This window comes from Hyla sarda, chromosome 8 (assembly GCF_029499605.1).
Source record: "Hyla sarda isolate aHylSar1 chromosome 8, aHylSar1.hap1, whole genome shotgun sequence".
In the NCBI taxonomy this organism is placed as follows: domain Eukaryota; kingdom Metazoa; phylum Chordata; class Amphibia; order Anura; family Hylidae; genus Hyla; species Hyla sarda.
In genome coordinates this window covers 140,372,959-140,399,255 of record NC_079196.1, presented here as the reverse complement: position 1 = coordinate 140,399,255, position 26,297 = coordinate 140,372,959, and the positions used below count along the sequence as shown (strand labels likewise).

Genomic DNA, 26,297 nt, shown 5'->3' with positions numbered 1-26,297 from the left:
AAACATCGGAGGGGTACGGATGGAATTTTTTTTTTTAAATCAACAGTTTTTAACGGTACCATTTTTGCATTGATAGGACTTATTGATCACTTTTTATTCATTTTTAAATGATATAAAAAGTGACCAAAAATGAACTATTTTGGACGTTGGAATTTTTTTGCGCGCACGCCATTGACCGAGCGGTTTAATTAATGATATATTTTTATAATTCGGACATTTCCGCACGCGGTGATACCACATATGTTTATTTTTATTTTTATTTACACAGTTTTTTTTTTTATTGGAAAAGGGGGGTGATTCAAACTTTTAATAGGGGAGGAGTTAAATGATATTTATTCACTTTTTTTTTTCACTTTTTTTTTGCAGTGTTATAGGTCCCATAGGGACCTATAACACTGCACACACTGATCTTCTATGTTGATCACTGGTTTCTCATAAGAAACCAGTGATCAACGATTCTGCCGCATGACTGCTCATGCCTGGATCTCAGGCACTGAGCAGTCATTCGGCGATCGGACAGCGAGGAGGCAGGAAGGGGCCCTCCCGCTGTCCTGTCAGCTGTTCGGGATGCCGCGATTAGCCGCGGCTATCCCGAACAGCCCGACTGAGCTAGCCGGGAACTTTCACTTTCACTTTTAGCCGCGCGGCTCAGCTCTGAGCGCGCGGCTAAAGGGTTAATAGCGCGCGGCGCCGCGATCGGCGCTGCGCGCTATTAGAGGCGGGTCCCGGCTTCACTATGACGCCGGGCCCGCCATGATATGACGCGGGGTTACTGTGTAACCCCGCGTTATATCAGAAGAGCAGGACCAAGGACGTACCGGTACGTCCTTGGTCCTTAAGGGGTTAAGGACCAGGCACGTACTCTCCAAAATCCCCTTGTCGCTCATTCGCTTCTGAGCCCTCTACTGCGCCCGCCGAACACAGACATATGAGGTATGTGCTTACTCGAGAGAAATCGGGCTACAAACACAAGTATAAATTTTCTCTTTTTACCCCTTGTAAAAATTCAAAAATTGGGTCTACAAGAACATGCAAGTGTAAAAAATGAAGATTGTGAATTTTCTCCTTCACTTTGCTGCTATTCCTGTGAAACACCTAAAGGGTTAAAATGCTGACTGAATGTCATTTTGAATACTTTTGGGGGTGCAGTTTTTATAATGGGGTCTTTTATGGGGTATTTCTAATATGAAGACGCTTCAAATCCACTTCAAACCTGAACTGGTCCCTGAAAAATAGTGAGTTTGAAAATTTTTTGGAAAATTGCTGCTGAAATTTGAAGCCCTCTGGTGTCTTCCAAAAGTAAAAACTTGTCAATTTTATGATGCAAACATAAAGTAGACATATTGGAAATGTGAATTAAAAAAAATTATTTGGAATATTCATTTTCCTTACAAGCAGAGAGCTTCGAAGTTAGAAAAATGCTAAATTTTCAATTTTTTCATAAAATTTTGGGATTTTTCACCAAGAAAGGATGCAAGTTACCACAAAAATTTACCACATTAAAGTAGAATGTCACGAAAAAACAATCTCGGAATCAGAATGATAACTAAAAGCATTCCAGAGTCATTAATATTAATGTTTAAAGTGACAGTGGTCAGATGTTCAAAAAACGCTGTGGTCCTAAGGTGTAAAATGGCCTGGTCCTTAAGGGGTTAAGGCCAAAATGGGCTGTGTCCTTACAGGGTTAAAATTAAGTCAGACTGTATGATTACTGTTAATAATACATGTAAAATACTTACTTTCACCTGTCATTACTCCTTGAGTGTAACGTTTAGGTAGCATACCAGTGTAGCCATAGAAACTGGATTGTTGCACTTAAGAAATAAAGTAAAAAAGGTAAAGATAAAGTACACAACAAAACATACATGATAATTAAAAAAATCTAGACACTTGCATATAGTATATAGAGACCTGACATAATTTTTGAACAGAACAAATGCCCAGCGCAGATGAAGTGCTGACACTTATGTCCTTTATTTTATAAAACTATGAACAGTGAGGTACAAAAAGTCATGTATCAGGAGTCAGACACTTTTATTCATACTCAAGGAAGCGGACACCTGAAGCTGTGACTTTTTGTACCTTACTGTTCATGGTTTTATAATATAAGATCCAACATAAGAAAAAAGTAGCAATGCACTCACCCTTCTTGAAGGGTTCAAACTTTTATTGAGGAACAATGCTGTACATTGGTCCGGAAGAAGCGTCAGTGAAACAGCTGTAGTCTCTTCACACTCCCCCCATGCCACTACTCTTCCGCTGCACCGCTATGCTTGCATGAGGACTCTGTATGTTCGGTGCATTGAACAAGATGAACAGCATTGTTCCTCAATAAAAGTTTGAAGCCTTCAAGAAGGGTGAGTGCATAGCTACTTTTTTCTTGCATTGGATCTTGTATACGACTCTACATAGTACAGTATACGACTATGAGCAGTAGCACCCCAGGCTTTATAGCGGATACCCACAGCAGGGAGTGAATTTGCCTTTGCAGTGCCAGGTGCATTAGTATCTCTAATGGTTGATTGTTTTATAGTATTACATTACAACACAGAACCCCAGGGGGTTCACCAATTCCTTATTATCATGTTTCTATATTAAAATATTTACTTTATTAAATTAAAATGTATAAAGTGAGTACAAATGGATTGACCCCTTTAACACCCATGGACGTGTATACACGTCCAGGCTGGATGCACATTCCCGGAACAGGACGAGTATACATGTCCATGGATCTTGTGGGTACTGCCCAGTGTACCCACGAGATCGCGGCAGGGTCTCAGCTGTATCACACAGCCAGGACCCTGCCGCACTGCAAGTAAACTTCGGTGCCAGCAGTTCAACCCTAACAGCCGTGGTTGGAAGTGACTGTGGGCTGTAAGTGGTTTTACAGAGGGGGCTCCCTCTGTCTCCCCTGCAGCACCCCACAACACGATCGTGGGCCTGCCGCACTGCCGGGACCGAAGTAACCCTTACAGCCACGGTCGGAAGCGACCGTTAGCTGTAAGCAGTTTGTCTCTATCCAGCAGCACCCCACAACGATTGCAGGGTGCTGCTGCTTACTGGGGCAGCCGGGGGGGGGGGGGGGGTCTTCCAAAGACCCCCAGGTCTGCCTCAGCTAAATATTTGAGGACTAGCCAGAGGCTCATATGCTGCCTGCCAATGCAAAACTGACAGGCAGCATATTATTGCAATGCTTTGGAATACTTAGTATTCCAAAGCATTAAAAAAAAATGTTAAAAAAGTGTAAAAAAATACATTTATTAAATAAATAAATAAAAATACATAATGTGTAGGGTCTCTCGGAGCACATCCACAGCTTATTACATGCTGCGGATGCCCCACCAGCAGTCAGAATAATGTGTCCACTTACAGTATAGCGACAGATTTCCCGGCAGTCATGCCCGGACACACTGAGCTACCCAGCCGCAGCAGTGAGCTCACTCTTGTGAATGCCGGCGGGACATGCGCAGTGTGAAATACACTGCGGATGCGTCCCGTGTAACCCTATCTTTAATTTTTTACAAAGGCCCCATTCATACTGCATTTCTGCAGTATGTTACAGGCATCCATCAGCATCATGTCAAAAGTGATGCTGACGTATACTGTAGCAGCCGCATTTATTTCCGAATGACAATGCTACAGTACACATTGGCATACATTTTTTGACATGACTTCAACGGACACCTCTACTCTAACATACTGCATGAATGGAGTATGAATGGGGACTATCAACCCCCCCCCCCCCCCCCCCCCCGAAAACACACACACACACACATGATAAATACATCTGTTTTTTCATGTTTTTTTGTTAGCCCAGTGATGGATTTATTGGCCAAGAGCAGGTGCTTAATCCCACAACATGACGAATATATTCATCAGGAACTACAACTGTCACAGACAGCTGTGCGTCACTGCTAGCCAACCAAGGACCAATCAAAGCGGTCCCTGGTCAGGCTAATACATATTTCTTTCTGAGACAAAAATCTTGAGGTCCACATGGGGTCACTTGTAGGGGTGCGGTATTGTTCTCCCAGCTCCGATCCTTTGCAGGCATGGAGTGGAGTCTATAATTCATATAATAATGTCCTGAAAGCCAAAGGGAGCTCCTCTCCTTCTGCGTCTTACCAGACAGTTATGTAACCATATATGGCCTAATATCCAGCCCTGGATGAACAGGGTAATAAAATATAGGGCACATTTCCTCCATTTCACAAGCCATATACCAAAATGATGTCCCACGAATGTTACGCCGAGCGCTCCGGGTCCCCGCTCCTCCCCGGAGCGCTCGCTACACTCTCGCTACTGCAGCGCCCCGGTCAGATCCACTGACCGGGTGCGCTGCGATACCGCCTCCAGCCGGGATGCGATTCGCGATGCGGGTGGCGCCCGCTCGCGATGCGCACCCCGGCTCCCGTACCTGACTCGCTCTCCGTCGGTCCTGTCGCGGCGCGCGCGGCCCCGCTCCCTAGGGCGCGCGCGTGCCGGGTCTCTGCGATTTAAAGGGCCACTGCGCCGCTGATTGGCGCAGTGGTTCTAATTAGTGTGTTCACCTGTGCACTCCATATATATACCTCACTTCCCCTGCACTCCCTCGCCGGATCTTGTTGCCCTTGTGCCTAGTGAAAGCGTTCCCTTGTGTGTTCCTAGCCTGTGTTCCAGACCTCCTGCCGTTGCCCCTGACTACGATCCTTGCTGCCTGCCCCGACCTTCTGCTACGTCCGACCTTGCTTCTGTCTACTCCCTTGTACCGCGCCTATCTTCAGCAGTCAGAGAGGTTGAGCCATTGCTAGTGAATACGACCAGGTCACTACCGCCGCAGCAAGACCATCCCGCTTTGCGGCGGGCTCTGGTGAATACCAGTAGTGACTTAGAACCGGTCCACTAGCACGGTCCACGCCAATCCCTCTCTGGCACAGAGGATCCACCTCCTGCCAGCCGGCATCGTGACAGTAGATCCGGCCATGGATCCCGCTGAAGTACCTCTGCCAGTTGTCGCTGACCTCACCACGGTGGTCGCCCAGCAGTCACAACAGATAGCGCAACAAGGCCACCAGCTGTCTCAACTGACCGTGATGCTACAGCAGCTACTACCACAGCTTCAGCAATCATCTCCTCCGCCAGCTCCTGCACCTCCTCCGCAGCGAGTGGCCGCTTCAGGCCTACGACTATCCTTGCCGGATAAATTTGATGGGGACTCTAAGTTTTGCCGTGGCTTTCTTTCACAATGTTCCCTGCACTTGGAGATGATGTCGGACCAGTTTCCTACTGAAAGGTCTAAGGTGGCTTTCGTAGTCAGCCTTCTGTCTGGAAAAGCTCTGTCATGGGCCACACCGCTCTGGGACCGCAATGACCCCGTCACTGCCTCTGTACACTCCTTCTTCTCGGAAATTCGTAGTGTCTTTGAGGAACCTGCCCGAGCCTCCTCTGCTGAGACTGCCCTGCTGAACCTGGTCCAGGGTAATTCTTCCGTTGGCGAGTACGCCATACAATTCCGTACTCTTGCTTCTGAACTATCCTGGAATAATGAGGCCCTCTGCGCGACCTTTAAAAAAGGCCTATCCAGCAACATTAAAGATGTTCTGGCCGCACGAGAAATTCCTGCTAATCTACATGAACTCATTCATCTTGCCACTCGCATTGACATGCGTTTTTCCGAAAGGCGTCAGGAGCTCCGCCAGGATATGGACTTTGTTCGCACGAGGCGTTTTTTCTCCCCGGCTCCTCTCTCCTCTGGTCCTCTGCAATCCGTTCCTGTGCCTCCCGCCGTGGAGGTTATGCAAGTTGACCGGTCTCGTCTGACACCTCAAGAGAGGACACGACGCCGCATGGAGAATCTCTGCCTGTACTGTGCCGGTACCGAACACTTCCTGAAGGATTGTCCTATCCGTCCTCCCCGCCTGGAAAGACGCCCGCAGACTCCGCACAAAAGTGAGACAGTCCTTGATGTCAACTCTGCTTCTCCACGTCTTACTGTGCCTGTGCGGATATCTGCATCTACCTTCTCCTTCTCTACTATGGCCTTCTTGGATTCCGGATCTGCAGGAAACTTTATTTTGGCCTCTCTCATCAACAGGTTCAACATCCCGGTAACCAGTCTCGCCAGGCCCCTCTACATCAATTGTGTTAACAATGAAAGATTGGACTGTACCATACGTTACCGCACGGAGCCCCTTCTAATGTGCATCGGACCTCATCAAGAAAAAATTGAGTTCTTGGTCCTCCCCAATTGCACTTCCGAAATTTTCCTTGGACTACCGTGGCTCCAACGCCATTCCCCAACCCTGGATTGGTCCACAGGGGAGATCAAGAGCTGGGGTATCTCTTGTTTCAAGGACTGCCTTAAACCGGTTCCCAGTACTCCCTGCCGTGACCCTGTGGTTCCCCCTGTAACCGGTCTCCCTAAGGCCTATATGGACTTTGCTGATGTGTTTTGCAAAAAACAAGCTGAGACTCTACCTCCTCACAGGCCTTATGACTGTCCTATTGACCTCCTCCCGGGCACTACTCCACCCCGGGGCAGAATTTATCCTCTGTCCGCCCCAGAGACTCTTGCTATGTCTGAGTACATCCAGGAAAATTTAAAAAAGGGGTTTATCCGCAAATCCTCCTCTCCTGCCGGAGCTGGATTTTTCTTTGTGTCCAAAAAAGATGGCTCCCTACGTCCTTGCATTGACTACCGCGGTCTTAATAAAATCACGGTAAAGAACCGCTACCCTCTACCTCTTATCTCTGAACTCTTTGATCGCCTCAAAGGTGCCCACATCTTTACCAAACTGGACTTAAGAGGTGCTTATAATCTCATCCGCATCAGGGAGGGGGATGAATGGAAAACGGCATTTAACACTAGAGATGGACACTTTAAGTATCTGGTCATGCCCTTTGGCCTGTGCAACGCCCCTGCCGTCTTCCAAGACTTTGTTAATGAAATTTTTCGTGATCTCTTATATTCCTGTGTTGTTGTGTATCTGGACGATATTCTGATTTTTTCTGCCAACCTAGAAGAACACCGCCAGCATGTCCGCATGGTTCTTCAGAGACTTCGTGACAATCAACTTTATGCCAAAATGGAGAAATGTCTGTTTGAATGTCAATCTCTTCCTTTCCTAGGATACTTGGTCTCTGGCCAGGGACTACAAATGGATCCAGACAAACTCTCTGCCGTCTTAGATTGGCCACGCCCCTCCGGACTCCGTGCTATCCAACGTTTTTTGGGGTTCGCCAATTATTACAGACAATTTATTCCACATTTTTCCACCATTGTGGCTCCTATCGTGGCTTTAACCAAGAAGAATGCCAATCCTAAGTCCTGGCCTCCTCTAGCGGAAGACGCCTTTAAACGGCTCAAGTCGGCCTTTTCTTCTGCTCCCGTGCTCTCCAGACCTGACCCATCTAAACCCTTCCTATTGGAGGTTGATGCCTCCTCAGTAGGAGCTGGAGCGGTTCTTCTACAAAAAAATTCTTCCGGGCATGCTGTTACCTGTGGTTTTTTTTCTAGGACCTTCTCTCCGGCGGAGAGGAACTACTCCATCGGGGATCGAGAGCTACTGGCCATTAAATTAGCACTTGAGGAATGGAGGCATCTGCTGGAGGGATCTAAATTTCCAGTTATTATTTACACCGATCACAAGAATCTCTCCTATCTCCAGTCTGCCCAACGGCTGAATCCTCACCAGGCCAGGTGGTCTCTGTTCTTTGCCCGGTTTAATTTTGAAATTCACTTTCGCCCTGCCGATAAGAACATCAGGGCCGATGCTCTCTCTCGTTCCTCGGATGCCTCGGAAGTAGAGCTCTCTCCGCAACACATCATTCCTCCTGACTGCCTGATCTCCACTTCTCCAGCCTCCATCAGGCAAACTCCTCCAGGGAAGACCTTCGTCTCTCCACGCCAACGCCTCGGAATCCTCAAATGGGGTCACTCCTCCCATCTCGCAGGCCATGCGGGCATCAAGAAATCCGTGCAACTCATCTCTCGTTTCTATTGGTGGCCGACTCTGGAGACGGATGTTGTTGATTTTGTGCGGGCCTGCACTGTCTGTGCCCGGGACAAGACTCCTCGCCAGAAGCCTGCTGGTCTCCTTCACCCTCTGCCTGTCCCCGAACAGCCTTGGTCTCTGATTGGTATGGACTTTATTACAGACTTACCCCCATCCCGTGGCAACACTGTTGTTTGGGTGGTCGTTGATCGATTTTCCAAGATGGCACATTTTATTCCTCTTCCTGGTCTTCCTTCAGCGCCTCAGTTGGCAAAACAATTTTTTGTACACATTTTTCGTCTTCACGGGTTGCCCACGCAGATCGTCTCGGATAGAGGCGTCCAATTCGTGTCTAAATTCTGGAGGGCTCTCTGTAAACAACTCAAGATTAAATTAAACTTTTCTTCTGCTTATCATCCTCAATCCAATGGGCAAGTAGAAAGAATCAACCAGGTCCTGGGTGATTATTTACGGCATTTTGTTTCCTCCCGCCAGGATGACTGGGCAGATCTTCTACCATGGGCCGAATTCTCGTATAACTTCAGAGTCTCTGAATCTTCTTCCAAATCCCCATTTTTCGTGGTGTACGGCCGTCACCCTCTTCCCCCCCTCCCTACTCCCTTGCCCTCTGGTTTGCCCGCTGTGGATGAAATAACTCGTGATCTTTCCACCATATGGAAAGAGACCCAAAATTCTCTCTTACAGGCTTCATCACGCATGAAGAAGTTTGCTGATAAGAAAAGAAGAGCTCCCCCCATTTTTTCTCCCGGAGACAAGGTATGGCTCTCCGCTAAATATGTCCGCTTCCGTGTTCCCAGCTACAAATTGGGACCACGCTATCTTGGTCCTTTCAAAGTTTTGTGCCAGATTAATCCTGTCTCTTACAAACTTCTTCTTCCTCCTTCTCTTCGTATTCCTAATGCCTTTCATGTCTCTCTTCTTAAACCACTCATCCTCAACCGTTTCTCTCCTAAACTTATTTCTCCCACTCCTGTCTCCGGTTCTTCGGACATCTTTCCTGTAAAGGAGATACTGGCCTCCAAAAAGGTCAGAGGGAAAACCTTTTTTCTGGTTGACTGGGAGGGCTGTGGTCCTGAAGAGAGATCCTGGGAACCTGAGGACAATATCCTAGATAAAAGTCTGGTCCTCAGGTTCTCAGACTCAAAGAAGAGGGGGAGACCCAAGGGGGGGGGGGGTACTGTTACGCCGAGCGCTCCGGGTCCCCGCTCCTCCCCGAAGCGCTCGCTACACTCTCGCTACTGCAGCGCCCCGGTCAGATCCACTGACCGGGTGCGCTGCGATACCGCCTCCAGCCGGGATGCGATTTGCGATGCGGGTGGCGCCCGCTCGCGATGCGCACCCCGGCTCCCGTACCTGACTCGCTCTCCGTCGGTCCTGTCCCGGCGCGCGCGGCCCCGCTCCCTAGGGCGCGCGCGCGCCGGGTCTCTGCGATTTAAAGGGCCACTGCGCCGCTGATTGGCGCAGTGGTTCTAATTAGTGTGTTCACCTGTGCACTCCATATATATACCTCACTTCCCCTGCACTCCCTCGCCGGATCTTGTTGCCCTTGTGCCTAGTGAAAGCGTTCCCTTGTGTGTTCCTAGCCTGTGTTCCAGACCTCCTGCCGTTGCCCCTGACTACGATCCTTGCTGCCTGCCCCGACCTTCTGCTACGTCCGACCTTGCTTCTGTCTACTCCCTTGTACCGCGCCTATCTTCAGCAGTCAGAGAGGTTGAGCCGTTGCTAGTGGATACGACCTGGTCACTACCGCCGCAGCAAGACCATCCCGCTTTGCGGCGGGCTCTGGTGAATACCAGTAGTGACTTAGAACCGGTCCACTAGCACGGTCCACGCCAATCCCTCTCTGGCACAGAGGATCCACCTCCTGCCAGCCGGCATCGTGACAACGAATAAAGTACTGAGTTCCACTGAGTTTGAAAATATTCCAACCAGACAATTAAGGCTCAACGTACTCATTACTGCCCTATGTGAATACTTTAGGGGGTGTAGTTTTGTATATTGTGTAACTTCTGGGGGTGCAGAATTGTTCTGACAACTAGAATGCTTTGCAAGATGAAGTGAGCCTATAAATTGTATAATGATATCCTGAAAGCCAAATGGTGCTGCTCTCCTTTTAAATCCTACTATGTGGCCATGCAAACAAATATGGCCAAAGCCGGGGTACTCCCTAACATGGGACAAGCAGCGTAATAAAATTTGGGAACATTTCATTCATTTCAGAAGCAATTTTTTTAAAATTTATCCCACAAGTGATGCATATGTGAAAATTGTCATGATTTTAAATATTTACACTGACATGCTAATACCATCAACACAAAAAGGCCTCAAAGAACGCACTACTAACCCAAGTGAATACATTCGGGGGTGAAGTTTTTAAAAAGGGGTCACTTCTGGGGATGCAGTATGGATCTACCAGCTTCAATCATTTGCAGGCATTGAGTGGGACCCATAATATTTATAATGATGTCCTGAAATCCAAATGATGTTCCTTTCATTCTTGGTCCCACTATGTAGCAAAGCAACCAAATATGGCCTTAGCGGTGGTATTGCAGAACACGGGACAAACAGCTTAATAAAATATGGGGTGCATTTCCTCCTTTTCATACGTAATGTGCACACAATATGTCCCACTAATATTGTATTTGTAGAAAAAATTGTAATAATTCTTGCCAAAAAACGATGGTGTTAAAATACTCACTGTACCCCCTCGTGAATACCTTAAAAGAGTACTCCAGGATAGAAAAATTGTCCTCCATACTGTCGGCAGTAAAAAAATAAAGAGATACATACCTTCCTTTGCTCCCCTGGTGGCTCCGGTAACCCACTCCGGTCTCCGCCGCGATCCTCTTCCTGCTTGCCGGTGGTCGGTGAGTCATACCGCACTCAGCCAATCAACGGCCACAGCGAAGTCTCGACTTGGCCGACGATAGGCTGAGCGGCAGTGTGACGTTTTCGGCTGGGGCATTGCAAAAAAATAAAAATAAATACAAATGATATAGGCTTACTTTTACTTTGTACATGAAGTACAACTTGTGACAAAAACACAATGTCAGAATTATTATAATTGGGAAAACATTACCAGAGATATTCTCTAATAAAGTCATACATCCCCGATTTCAAAAACAGGCTTGGCCTTTAACCCCTTGGGGATGGAAGGTTTTCCAGTTTTTGCACTTTCATTCTTTCCTCCTTACCTTTTAAAAATCATAACCCTTTAAATTTTGCAGCTAAAAATCCATATGATGGCTTATTTTTTGCGCCACCAATTCTACTTTGTAATGACATCAGTCATTTTACCCAAAAATCTACGGCGAAACGGAAAGAAAAATCCTTGTGCGACAAAATTGAAGAAAAAATGCCATTTTGTAACTTCTGGAAAAAATCATAACAATGTGCAGGAAAATTTAAAAGTTTAAAATTGTCATCTTCTGACCCCTATACGGGGCGGTATGAGGGCTCATTTTTTGCGCCGTGATCTGAAGTTTTTAGCGGTACCATTAATGTATTGATCTGACTTTTTGATCACTTTTATTCTTTTTTTGATGATATAAAAAGTGAACAAAAATACGCTAATTTGGAATATTTTTAGGCATACGCCATTTACCATGCGGTTTAATTAACAATATATTTTTATAATTTGGACATTTCCGCACACGGCTATACCACATATGTTTATTTTTATTCACACAGTTGTTTTTTTTTTTTTTATTGGGAAAAGGGGAGTGATTCAAACTTTTATTAGGGAATGGGTTAAATGATCTTTATTCACTTTTTTTGCAGTGTTATAGCGCCCATAGGGGGCTATAACACTGCACACTCTGATCTTTCTCATAGGAAACCATTGATCAATGATTCTGCCACTTGACTGCTCATGCCTGGATCTCAGGCACTGAGCAGTCATTCGGCGATCGGACAGCAAGGAGGCAGGTAGGGACCCTCCAGCTGTCCTGTAAGCTGTTCGGGATGCCGCGATGCAAGCAGGAAAATTTATACGTTTAAAATTGTCATTTCTGACCCCTATAACTTTTTTATTTTTCCGCGTATGGGGCGGTATGATGGCTCATTTTTTGCGCCGTGATCTGAAGTTTTTAACGGTATTTGCATTGATAGGACTTATTGATCACTTTTTATTCATTTTTTCATGATATAAAAAGTGACCAAAAATGCACTATTTTGGACTTTGGAATTTTTTTGCGCGCACGCCATTGACCGTGCGGTTTGATTAACGATATATTTTTATAATTTGGACATTTCTGCACGCGGCAATACCATATATGTTTATTTTTATTTACACTGTGTTTTTTTTTTTATGGGAAAAGGGGGGTGATTCAAACTTTTAATAGGGAAGGGGTTAAATGATCTTTATTCACTTTTTTTTCCCTTTTTTTGCAGTGTTATAGCACCCATAGGGACCTATAACACTGCACACACTGATCTTTCACTTTGATCACTGGTTTCTCATAAGAAATGCCTCAATGATTCTGCCGCTTGACTGCTCATGCCTGGATCTCAGGCACTGAGCAGTCATTTGGCGATCGGACAGCGAGGAGGCAGGTAGGGACCCTCCTGCTGTCCTGTAAGCTGTTGGGGATGCCGCGATTTCACCGCGGCTATCCCGAACAGCCCACTGAGTTAACCCGCACACTTTCACTTTAGGCGCGGCGTTCAACTTTGAACGCCACGTCTAAAGGGTTAATAGCGCGCGGCACTGCGATCAATGCCGCACGCTATTAGCCACGGGTCCCGGCCGCTGTTAGAGGCCGGGCCCGACCCGCTATGACGCGGGGCCATGCCGTGGCCCCGCATTATAGATTGGGAGCGGACACATGACGTTCCAGTACGTCATGTGTCCTTAAGGGGTTAAAGGGTGATATGATTGGCATACAATGTTAGAGTTCATGGTCCTTTAATCACTCAGATGGAATATCCCACTAGCCTGTTGTGCACCACAGGCTGTGGGCCTAGCGTGGCCACCAAACACCAAATTATAAAGCTACCTATCTGCTCCCTGTGAGTTTAGTTTTAATTCACAGTGAGACCTACTGCTAAAATCAACACTGTCCACTCCAAGTCAAGGAATTTATAAATAACGAAACGAGACAACAGAGACTGTGGTTTTAATCAGTTTGCACTCATGAATGACTTCATGAATTTAATAAAGTAATATTTTAATATAGACAAATGATAAGAAGGAATTGGTGAACCCCTGGGGTTCTGTGTTGTAATTCTGTTGACCTTCCCAAGTGCCTGAGGACATTTGTTGTGTTATAATATAAAAGACACAAGCATTTGCACTTTACTTACGCTGGACATTTGTTCATTGAGAGTTCCCTAAGTTCTGCCTAGAACTGTCCATGACTCGGAGGAGTTTCATGAGTGAATCTTTTTCTGGATCAGAGTAAATCCTTAGGTCAATGTTCTGTCCTAATAAAACTAGTATCCATAATCTACAATGTTCCATAGTCTGCTTGTTCTTACAGTAAAGAACCCCCGTCTGTGCTGGTGTAGAAACCTTCTTTCCTAAAGATGTAGAGGATGCCCCTTGTTATAAATACAGTATATGGGTATAAATAGATCACAGGAAAGATCTCTATGTTGCTCCTGATATATTTATACATAGTTATTAGGTCGCCCCAAAACCATCTTTTTTCTAAACTAAATAACCCCAATTCTGATAATATTTCTGGGTACTGTAGTCCTCTCATTCCCCTTATTACTCTGGTTGCCCGTCTTTGAACCTTCTCCAGCTCCACTATATTTTTCTTGTACACTGTTGCCCAGTTCTGTACACAGTATTCTATGTGTGGTCTGACTTGTACAGTGATAGAATTATTTTTCCATGCCAACTGTGCTTAATATTTTTCCATTTAATATATAATCCCAGCCTGGATTTTTCCTCCCCATGTGCATCACCTTACATTTATCAGTGTTGAACCTCATTTGCCACTTCCCAGCCCAAGCCTCCAACCTATTCAGATCCATTTGTGACAGTGCATTGTCTTTTATTGTGTTATTTACTTTGCAGAGTTTAGTATGATCTGCAAAGATTAATACTTTACTATATAATCTCTATACATCATCATTAATCTCTCTACAGCATCATTAATAAATATAAAACTGTGAGTACTGTGGGTAATGGTGACCCAATCTGAATATATACCATTAATAACCACCCTCTATTTCCACTTACACACATTTTCCCCAGCTCAAGAATTCTAATTTTATGTACCAACCTTTTGTGTGCCACAGTATCAAATGCTTTAGAGCTCACCTCCTCATAAATGCTAATCGGGTTAATTTGACAGGCCTTATCCTATCCCAAAACAATACCAAAACATGCAAGTAGCACATAGGTCAAAAAACACAAGTCTTGTCTACAAATGCTTTCAGATTAGGGAATAAGATCAATGAACTTTGTTTAATATTGGCATCAAAGAATATATGGGGAGATTTATCAAAACCTGTCTAAAGGAAAAGTTGGTGAGTTGCCCATAGCAACCAATCAGATTGCTTCTTTTATTTTTCAGAGGCCTTTTAAAAAAATGAAAGTAGCGAACTGAGTGGTTGCTATGGGCAACTAAGCAACTTTTCCTCTGGAAAGGTTTTGATAAATCTCCCCCATAGATTTAGTGGTTGTTACTGAGACCTTGGGTACTCTTTACATAGGAAAGGTAGAGAAGGCAAGATATGGGAAAGGGTAGCCCTGTATGTGAAAGATAGCATAAAATCTAACCAAAGTTAGAGAGACCAACACAGAGTCACTGTGGGTTACATTGCAGTTTGGGAATCATGCAGTAATTCGTTTAGTCTGAAGAAGCACCAGTGATTGACGTGAAATGGCTGTCAATCAAAATTGTTGCTGTGAGCTTGGAACCCTACATTTTTATGATGTCTGCAACTGTTTAATAAAAGAGAAGTCACCACAGACTGGTCTGCTAATAGTGAGTGTCTTTCTTCTGTCTAGCTTGTATTTGCTGAACTGCCGACTTTCGGGAATAGAGCTCCACTGAAGATCGGTGTAATGGTGGTAGTACACTGTGACACTCTGCCACCCGCTGTATCTATAAGATTGTATTTGTGATTTATAGACTGCCTGGCCAAGTAAAAGAATTAGATGATCTATTAGTTAACCCCTTAAGGACTCAGCATTTTTCCATTTCCATTTTTCCTCATCACCTTCTAAAAATCATAACGCTTTAAATTTTGCACCTATAAATCCATATGATGGCTTATTTTTTGCACCACCAATTCTACTTTGCAGTGACATTAGTCATTTTACCAAAAAATCCACAGCGAAACTGAAAAAAAAATCATTGTGCGACAAAATTGAAGAAAAGTTTCATTTTGTAAATTTGGGGGCTTCCGTTTCTACGCAGTGCATTTTTCTGTAAAAATAACACCTTTTCTTTATTCTGTAGGTCCATATGGTTAAAATGATACCTTACTTATATAGGTTTGATATTGTCGTACTTCGGAAAAAAATCATAACTACATGCAGGAAAATTTATAAGTAAAAAATTCTCATCTTCTAACCCCTATAACTTTTTTATTTTTCTGCGTACGGGCCGGTATGAGGACTAATTTTTTGCGCCGTGTTCTGAAGTTTTTATCGGTACCATTTTTGTATTGATCTGACTTTTTGATAGCTTTTTATTCATTTTTTCATGATGTAAAAAGTGACCAAAAATACACTATTTTGGACTTTGGAATTTTTTTGCGTGCACGCCATTGACCGTGCGATTTAATTAACGATATATTTTTATAGTTCAGACATTTTCGAACGCGGCGATACCACATATGTTTATTTTTAGTTACACAGTTGTTCTTTTTATGGGAAAAGGGGGGTGATTCAAACTTTTATTAGGGAAGGGGTTAAATGACCTTTGTTAACTTTTTTTTTTTTTACTTTTTTTTTGCAGTGCTATAGCTCCCATAGGGAGCTATAGCACTGTACACAGTGATCTCCTATGCTCATCCCTGCAAAGCCATAGCTTTGCAAGGATCAGTCAGATAGGGGCTAGATTGCTCAAGCCTGTAGCTCAGGCTTGGAGCAATCAATCGACGATCGGACGCCACGGAGAGAGGTAAGGAGACCTCCGTCTGCATCCCAGTTGATCGGAGCATCGCGATTTTATCGCGATGTCCCGATCAGCCCCGACTGAGCTGCCGGGAAGCGTTTACTTTCGTTTTCAGACGTGGCGGTCAACTTTGATCGCCGTGTCTGAAGGGTTAACAGCGCGCGGCACAACGATCGATGCCACGCGCTGTTAGCCCAGGGTCCCGGCTATGATTAGCAGCCGGGACCGACCCGATGTGATGCGGGGTCACGGTGTGACCCTGTTTTTCACACCGGGACCGGGCTCAGGGCGTACAGGTACACCCAGAGTCCTTATGAGGTTAAGGAAATAGCTAAAATTACATTGAAATGGGAAGTTATCATTAATAGGAAACTTTAATCTATCTGATGTTAACTGGAAAACCAAAATAGCTAGTTCTGCCAGGAAAAAAGATATTCTATATTCCCTAATGGGACTGTCTATCAAGTAGTTGAGGAGCCAAGCCTGAAGGAGGCCATCTTAGATTTAGTATTCACAAATGGGGATTTGGTATCTGATCTAACTGGAGGTGAAAACCTGGGATCTAGTGCTCCAGTGTTTATTATAAGAACAGTGAGTTACAGTACACAAAACAAAAGTTTTAGATTTTAGAAAAACTGACTTTCCGAAAATAAGATTAGTGGAAAAAGAGTCCCTTTCAGACTGGAACAGGCTTAATTAAGTCCAGGAAAAATGGGACTACTTAAAGGGGAACTCCGGAGGAAACCTTTTTTTTTTTTTTAAATAATCCGGTGCCAGAAAGTTAAACAGATTTGAAAATTACTTCTATTAAAAAAATCTTAATTCTTCCAGTACTTATTAGCTGCTGAATACTACAGAGGAAATTATTTTCTTTTGGAACAAAGAGCTTTCTGCTGAAATAGTGAGCACAGTGCTCTCTGCTAACATCTCTGTTCATTTTAAGAACTGTCCAGAGTAGGAGAAAATCCCCATAGCAAACATATGCTGCTCTGGACAGTTCCTAAAATGGACAGAGATGTCAGCAGAGAGCACTGTGCTCGTGATGTCAGCAGAGAGCACTGTGTTCCAAAAAGAAAATAATTTCTTCTGTAGCATTCAGGAGCTAATAAGTACTGGAAATCATTTACAAATCTGTTTAACTTTCTGGCACCAGTTGAGTAATAAAAAAAAGAAAAAAGTTTTCCACCGGAGTACCCCATTAACCCCGGTATTTACAACGGGGTTACGCCGTGAATAAATGAATAAAAAGCGATCAAAAAGTCCGATCAATACAAAAATGGTACCGATAAAAACTTCATAACATGGCGCAAAAAATGAGCCCTCATACTGGCCCATACGTGGAAAAGTTAAAAAGTTATAGGAGTCAGAAGATAATTTTTAACATATAAATTTTCCTGCATGTAGTTATGTTTTTTTTAAGTACGACAAAATTAAACCTATATAAATAGGGTATCATTTTAACCATATGGACCTACAGAATAAAGATAAGGTTTCATTTTTACCAAAAAATGCACTGCGTAGAAACAGAAGCCCCCAAATTTACAAAATTATGTTTTTCATCAATTTTGTCGCACAATTAATTTTTTTTCCCTTTCGCTGTGGATTTTTTGTTAAAATGACTAATGTCACTGCAAAGTAGAATTGGTGGTGCAAAAAATAAGCCATCAACCTTGGGGACAGAGGGTTTTCCCCTTTTTGCCTCCTTACCTTTTAAATATCATAACCCTTTCAATTTTGCACCTAAAAATCCATATGGTGGCTTATTTTTTGAGCCGCCAATTTTGTGCGACAAAATTTAAGAAAAGATGCCATTCTGTAACTTTTGGGGGCTTCCGTTTCTACGCAGTACATTTGTCAGTAAAAATGACACCTTATGTTTATTCTGTCGGTCCATACGATTAAAATGATACCCTACTTATATAGGTTTGATTTTGTCGTACTTCTGGAAAAAATCATAACTACATGCAGGAAAATGTATACGTTTAAAATTGTTATCTTCTGACCCCTATAACTTTTTTAATTTTCGATGTACGGTGTGGTATGAGGACTAAATTTTTCCGCCATGATCTGAAGTTTTTAGCGGTACCATGTATGTATTGATCGGACTTTTTGATCACTTTTTATTCATTTTTTCATGATATAAAAAGTGACCAAAAATACTCTATTTTGGACTTTGGAATTTTTTTGCGCATACGCCATTTGACTGTGCGGTTTAATTAATGATATATTTTTATAATTCGGACATTTCCGCACGTGGCAATACCACATATGTTTATTTTTATTTACACAGTTTTTTTTTTTTTTTGTTTAATGGGAAAAGGGGAGTGACTTTTATTAGGGAAGGGGTTAAACGATCTTTATTCACTTTTTTTTTTTTTGCAATGTTATAGCCCCCATAGGAGGCTATAACACTGCACACACGGATCTTTTACATTGATCAATGGTTTCTCATAGGAAACCATTGATCAATGATTTTGCCGCTTGACAGCTCATGCCTTGATCTCAGGCACTGAGCAGTCATTCGGCGATCGGACAGCGAGGAGCTTCCTGTAAGCTGTTCGGGATGCCGTGATTTCGAACAGCCCCCTGAGCTAACCGGCAATGTTGTACTTTCACGTCGAGTCTAAAGGGTTAATAGCTCAGCCTCTAACAACAGCCGGGATCCGTGGCTAATCACTGATCACGGTGCCGCGCACTATTAGCCACGGATCCTGGCTGTTGTTAGAGGCTGAGCCCGAACCGCTATGACGTTATAGAAAGGGAGTGGGCGGAGAGCGTATAGGTACACCCTCCTTCCCCAACAGGTTAAAGGCGACAGATATTAGTGTTAAGCTTGTCAGTAAAACCATGTTGTTTTTCATCTTGCCATTTTAGATGTTTCACAATGCTATCCTTTAATAGGGTTTCCATTAATTTCCTCACTTTGGATGTCAGGCTTACTGGCCTATAGTTGCCTGATTCCTCTCTACTACCTTTCTTATGAATGAGCACAACATGTCCTGTTACCAGTGTTAAATAAACCTGTTAACGGTTTTGCTAGTACACCGCATGTTCTTTTTATAAAGTTGGGTGCATCCCATCAAGCCCCTGTGCCTTATTTGTTTTTGCTTTAGACAGTTGACTTAGAACCGCTTCCTCTGTAAAGACACATGCATCAAAAGATTAATTAGTCTTCCTCCCTTACTGAGGTTATTTTCCTTCTGTAGAAACTGAACAAAAATATTTATTGAGGCAGTCAGCTAGTCCTTTATCTTTTTTTATATACATTTCTGTCACGATGCCGGCTGGCAGGAGGTGGATCCTCTGTGCCAGAGAGGGATTGGCGTGGACCGTGCTAGTGGACCGGTTCTAAGTCACTACTGGTTTTCACCAGAGCCTGCCGCAAAGCGGGATGGTCTTGCTGCGGCGGTAGTGACCAGGTCGTATCCACTAGCAACGGCTCAACCTCTCTGGCTGCTGAAGATAGGCGCGGTACAAGGGAGTAGACAGAAGCAAGGTCGGACGTAGCTGAAGGTCGGGGCAGGCAGCAAGGATCGTAGTCAGGGGCAACGGCAGGAGGTCTGGAACACAGGCTAGGAACACACAAAGAAACGCTTTCACTGGCACAATGGCAACAAGATCCGGCGAGGGAGTGAAGGGGAAGTGAGGTATAAATAGGGAGTGCACAGGTGAACACACTAATTGGAACCACTGCGCCAATCAGCGGCGCAGTGGCCCTTTAAATCGCAGAGACCCGGCGCGCGCGCGCCCTAGGGAGCGGGGCCGCGCGTGCCGGGACAGGACAGACGGAGAGCGAGTCAGGTACGGGAGCCGGGATGCGCATCGCGAGCGGGCGCCACCCGCATCGCGAATCGCATCCCGGCTGGAGACGGTATCGCAGCGCACCGGGTCAGTGGAGCTGCCCGGAGCGCTGCGGAAGCGAGAGTGAAGCGAGCGCTCCGGGGAGGAGCGGGGACCCGGAGCGCTCGGCGTAACAGTACCCCCCCCCTTGGGTCTCCCCCTCTTCTTAGAGCCTGGGAACCTGAGGAGCAGACTTTTGTCTAGGATGTTGTCCTCAGGTTCCCAGGATCTCTCTTCAGGTCCACAGCCCTCCCAATCCACCAAAAAGAACCTTTTTCCTCTGACCGTCTTGGAGGCCAGTATCTCTTTCACTGAGAAGACGTCAGAAGAACCGGAGACAGGAGTGGGAGAAACTAACTTGGGAGAGAAACGGTTGATGATGAGTGGTTTAAGAAGAGAGACATGAAAGGCATTAGGAATACGGAGAGAAGGAGGAAGAAGAAGTTTGTAAGAGACAGGATTAATTTGGCACAAGACTTTGAAAGGACCAAGATAGCGTGGACCCAGTTTGTAACTGGGGACACGAAAGCGGACATATTTAGCGGAGAGCCATACCTTGTCTCCGGGAGCAAAAATGGGGGGAGCTCTTCTTTTCTTATCGGCAAACTTTTTCATGCGAGATGAAGCCTGTAAAAGAGAATTTTGGGTCTCTTTCCATATGGTGGAAAGATCACGAGTCACTTCATCTACAGCGGGCAAACCAGAGGGCAAGGGAGTAGGGAGGGGGGGAAGAGGGTGACGGCCGTACACCACAAAAAATGGCGATTTGGAGGAAGATTCAGAGACTCTGAAGTTATACGAGAATTCGGCCCATGGTAGAAGATCTGCCCAGTCATCCTGGCGGGAGGAAACAAAATGGCGTAAATAATCACCCAGGACCTGGTTAATTCTTTCCACTTGCCCATTGGATTGAGGGTGATATGCAGAGGAAAAGTTTAATTTAATCTTGAGTTGTTTACAGAGAGCCCTCCAGAATTTTGACACGAATTGGACGCCTCTATCCGAGACGATCTGCGTGGGCAACCCGTGAAGACGAAAAATGTGTACAAAAAATTGTTTTGCCAACTGAGGCGCCGAAGGAAGACCAGGAAGAGGGATGAAATGTGCCATCTTGGAGAATCGATCAACGACCACCCAAACAACAGTGTTGCCACGGGATGGGGGTAAGTCTGTAATAAAGTCCATACCAATCAGAGACCAAGGCTGTTCGGGGACAGGCAGAGGATGAAGAAGACCAGCGGGCTTCTGGCGAGGAGTCTTATCCCGGGCACAGACAGTGCAGGCTCGCACAAAATCCACAACATCCGTCTCCAGAGTCGGCCACCAATAGAAACGAGAGATGAGTTGCACGGATTTCTTGATACCCGCATGACCTGCGAGATGGGAGGAGTGACCCCATTTGAGGATTCCGAGGCGTTGGCGTGGAGAAACGAAGGTCTTCCCTGGAGGAGTTTGCCTGATGGAGGCTGGAGAAGTGGAGATCAGGCAGTCAGGGGGAATGATGTGTTGCGGAGAGAGCTCTACTTCCGAGGCATCCGAGGAACGAGAGAGAGCATCGGCCCTAATGTTCTTATCGGCAGGCCGAAAGTGAATTTCAAAATTAAATCGGGCAAAGAACAGAGACCACCTGGCCTGGCGAGGATTCAGCCGTTGGGCAGACTGGAGATAGGAGAGGTTCTTGTGATCGGTGTAAATAATAACGGGAAATCTTGATCCCTCCAACAGATGCCTCCATTCCTCAAGTGCTAGTTTAATGGCTAGAAGCTCTCGGTCCCCGATGGAGTAGTTCCTCTCAGCCGGAGAGAAGGTCCTAGAAAAAAAACCACAAGTAACAGCATGCCCGGAAGAATTTTTTTGTAGAAGGACCGCTCCAGCTCCTACAGAGGAGGCATCAACCTCCAATAGGAAGGGTTTAGATGGGTCAGGTCTGGAGAGCACGGGAGCCGAAGAAAAGGCAGACTTGAGCTGTTTAAAGGCGTCTTCCGCTTGAGGAGGCCATGATTTAGGATTGGCATTCTTTTTGGTTAAAGCCACAATAGGAGCCACAATGGTGGAAAAATGTGGAATAAATTGTCTGTAATAATTGGCGAACCCCAAAAAACGTTGGATAGCACGGAGTCCGGAGGGGCGTGGCCAATCTAAGACGGCAGAGAGTTTGTCTGGATCCATTTGTAGTCCCTGGCCAGAGACCAAGTATCCTAGGAAAGGAAGAGATTGACATTCAAACAGACATTTCTCCATTTTGGCATAAAGTTGATTGTCACGAAGTCTCTGAAGAACCATGCGGACATGCTGGCGGTGTTCTTCTAAGTTGGCAGAAAAAATCAGGATATCGTCCAGATATACAACAACACAGGAATATAAGAGATCACGAAAAATTTCATTAACAAAGTCTTGGAAGACAGCAGGGGCGTTGCACAGGCCAAAGGGCATGACCAGATACTCAAAGTGTCCATCTCTAGTGTTAAATGCCGTTTTCCATTCATCCCCCTCTCTGATGCGGATGAGATTATAGGCACCTCTTAAGTCCAGTTTGGTAAAGATGTGGGCACCTTGGAGGCGATCAAAGAGTTCAGAGATGAGAGGTAGGGGGTAGCGGTTTTTTACAGTGATTTTATTAAGACCGCGGTAGTCAATGCAAGGACGTAGGGAGCCATCTTTTTTGGACACAAAGAAAAATCCGGCTCCGGCAGGAGAGGAGGATTTGCGGATAAAGCCCTTCTTTAAATTTTCCTGGATATACTCAGACATAGCAAGAGTCTCTGGGACAGAGAGAGGATAAATTCTGCCCCGGGGTGGAGTAGTGCCCGGGAGGAGGTCAATAGGACAGTCATAAGGCCTGTGAGGAGGTAAAGTCTCAGCTTGTTTTTTGCAAAAAACATCCGCAAAGTCCATATAGGCCTTAGGGAGACCGGTTACAGGGGGAACCACAGGGTCACGGCAAGGAGTACTGGGAACCGGTTTAAGGCAGTCCTTGGAACAAGAGGGACCCCAACTCTTGATCTCCCCAGTGGACCAATCCAGGGTTGGGGAATGGTGTCGAAGCCAGGGTAGTCCAAGGAGAATTTCGGAAGTGCAATTGGAGAGGACCAAAAACTCAATTTTTTCGTGGTGAGGTCCAATGCACATTAGGAGGGGTTCCGTGCGGTAACGCACGGCACAGTCCAATCTTTCATTGTTAACGCAATTGATGTAGAGAGGTCTGGGGAGACTGGTTACTGGGATGTTGAACCTGTTGATGAGAGAGGCCAAAATAAAGTTTCCTGCAGATCCGGAGTCCAAGAAGGCCTTAGTGGAGAAGGAGAAGGTAGAGGCAGATATCCGCACAGGCACAGTAAGACGTGGAGAAGCGGAGTTGACTTCAAGGACTGTTTCACCTTTGTGCGGAGTCAGCGTACGTCTTTCCAGGCGGGGAGGACGGATAGGACAATCCTTCAGGAAGTGTTCGGTACTGGCACAGTACAGGCAGAGATTCTCCATGCGGCGTCGTGTCCTCTCTTGAGGTGTCAGGCGAGACCGGTCAACTTGCATAGCCTCCACGGCGGGAGGCCCAGGAACGGATTGCAGAGGACCAGAGGAGAGAGGAGCCGGGGAGAAAAAACGCCTCGTGCGAACAAAGTCCATATCCTGGCGGAGCTCCTGACGCCTTTCGGAAAAACGCATGTCAATGCGAGTGGCAAGGTGAATGAGTTCATGTAGATTAGCAGGGATTTCTCGTGCGGCCAGAACATCTTTAATGTTGCTGGATAGGCCTTTTTTAAAGGTCGCGCAGAGGGCCTCATTATTCCAGGATAGTTCTGAAGCAAGAGTACGGAATTGTACAGCGTACTCGCCAACGGAAGAATTACCCTGGACCAGGTTCAACAGGGCAGTCTCAGCAGAAGAGGCTCGGGCAGGTTCCTCAAAGACACTACGAAATTCCGAGAAGAAGGAGTGTACAGAGGCAGTGACAGGGTCATTGCGGTCCCAGAGCGGTGTGGCCCATGACAGAGCTTTTCCAGACAGAAGGCTGACTACGAAAGCCACCTTAGACCTTTCAGTAGGAAACTGGTCCGACATCATCTCCAGGTGCAGGGAACATTGTGAAAGAAAGCCACGGCAAAACTTAGAGTCCCCATCAAACTTATCCGGCAAGGATAATCGTAGGCCTGAGGCGGCCACTCGCTGCGGAGGAGGTGCAGGAGCTGGCGGAGGAGATGATTGCTGAAGCTGTGGTAGTAGCTGCTGTAGCATCACGAGTCAGCTCGTGGCCTTGTTGCGCTATCTGTTGTGAGTGCTGGGCGACCACCGTAGTGAGGTCAGCGACATCTGGCAGAGGTACTTCAGCGGGATCCATGGCCGGATCTACTGTCACGATGCCGGCTGGCAGGAGGTGGATCCTCTGTGCCAGAGAGGGATTGGCGTGGACCGTGCTAGTGGACCGGTTCTAAGTCACTACTGGTTTTCACCAGAGCCCGCCGCAAAGCGGGATGGTCTTGCTGCGGCGGTAGTGACCAGGTCGTATCCACTAGCAACGGCTCAACCTCTCTGGCTTCTGAAGATAGGCGCGGTACAAGGGAGTAGACAGAAGCAAGGTCGGACGTAGCTGAAGGTCGGGGCAGGCAGCAAGGATCGTAGTCAGGGGCAACGGCAGGAGGTCTGGAACACAGGCTAGGAACACACAAAGAAACGCTTTCACTGGCACAATGGCAACAAGATCCGGCGAGGGAGTGAAGGGGAAGTGAGGTATAAATAGGGAGTGCACAGGTGAACACACTAATTGGAACCACTGCGCCAATCAGCGGCGCAGTGGCCCTTTAAATCGCAGAGACCCGGCGCGCGCGCGCCCTAGGGAGCGGGGCCGCGCGCGCCGGGACAGGACAGACGGAGAGCGAGTCAGGTACGGGAGCCGGGATGCGCATCGCGAGCGGGCGCCACCCGCATCGCGAATCGCATCCCGGCTGGAGACGGTATCGCAGCGCACCGGGTCAGTGGAGCTGCCCGGAGCGCTGCGGAAGCGAGAGTGAAGCGAGCGCTCCGGGGAGGAGCGGGGACCCGGAGCGCTCGGCGTAACAATTTCTTTCTCTGTTTTTAATTTAATTATTCCTTGTTTTAATTTCCTTTTTTCATTTATATACCTGAAGAATCTCTTTTTTCACTGACTGACCTAGTTTCGAGCTATTATAACTTGCTTGGCCTATTTCTGCCTAATTTTAGATTTCCCTATCTTCATTGCTCTGGGTTCTTTATAATTATTAAATGCTAGCATTTTTTTTTTTTTTTTTTTAAAGGAGGAGCGTCATTGAGCTTTAGGAGAGAGAATTTGTTTGGAATGGAAGTCAGGGGCCATGTGCGTTCACAAAGCCCCCCATGGTGCCAGAACAGTGGACCCCCCCATATGTGACCCCATTTTGGAAACGACACCCCTCACAGAATTTAATAGGGGGTGCAGTGAGCATTTACACCCCACTGGCGTTTGACAGATCTTTGGAACAGTGGGCTGTGCAAATGAAAAATAAAATTTTTCATTTTCACGGACCACTGTTCCAAAAATCTGTCAGACACCTATGGAGTGTAAATGCTCACTGTACCCCTTATTACATTACGTCAGGGGTGTTGTTTTCAAAATGGGGTCACATGTGGGGGGGGGGGGTCCATTGTTCTGGCACTGTGGGGGCTTTGTAAACACACGTGGCCTTCCATTCCGGACAAATTTTCTCTCCAAAAGCCTAATGGCACTCCTTCTCTTCTAAGCATTGTAGTTTGCCCGCAGAGCACTTTACATCCACATATGGGGTACGTTCTTACTCAGAAGAAATGGGGTTACAAATTTTAGGGGGATTTTTTCCTATTATCCCTTGTGAAGTGAAAAATTTAGGGTAACACCAGCATTTTAGTGAAATTTTTTTTTCATTTTCCCATCCAACACCTGTGTGGTGTTAAGGATCACTATACACCCTGTTACATTCAGTGAGGGGTGCAGTTTCCAAAATGGGGTCACACGTAGGTATTAATCTTTTTTGCGTTTATGTCAGAACCGCTGTAAAATCAGCCACCCCTGTGCAAATCACCAATTTTGGCCTCAAATGTACATAGTGCGCTCTCACTCCTGAGCCTTGTTGTGCGTCCGCAGAGCATTTTACGTCCAAATATGGGGTATTTCCGTACTCAGGAGGAATTGCGCTACTAATTTTGGGGGTCTTTTTTTCCTTTTACCTCTTGTGAAAATAAAAAGTATGGGGCAACACCAGCATGTTAGTGTAACATTTTTTATGTTTTTTACACTAACAGGCTGGTGTAGACCCCAACTTTTACTTTTCATAAGGGGTAAAAGGAGAAAAGCCCCTCAAAATTTGTAGTGCAATTGCTCCCAAGTACAGATATACCCCATATGTGGCCCTAAACT

General features: G+C 45.8%; 1 protein-coding gene across 3 annotated transcripts in view; it reads right to left on the bottom strand.

Annotated features, from left to right (window-relative positions):
* The window catches only part of SLC29A4 (solute carrier family 29 member 4), a 660,337-nt gene that overhangs the window by 273,429 nt on the left and 360,611 nt on the right, over positions 1-26,297 (bottom strand). For 2 of the 3 annotated variants that reach the window (XM_056534647.1, XM_056534645.1), the window contains exon 6: positions 1,740-1,814. The exons of the other annotated variant lie outside the window; for it this stretch is intronic. In XM_056534647.1, coding sequence (XP_056390622.1) covers positions 1,740-1,814 — 75 coding nt within the window. The remainder of the gene's footprint in view (positions 1-1,739; positions 1,815-26,297) is intronic. 3 annotated transcript variants of the gene reach the window in all.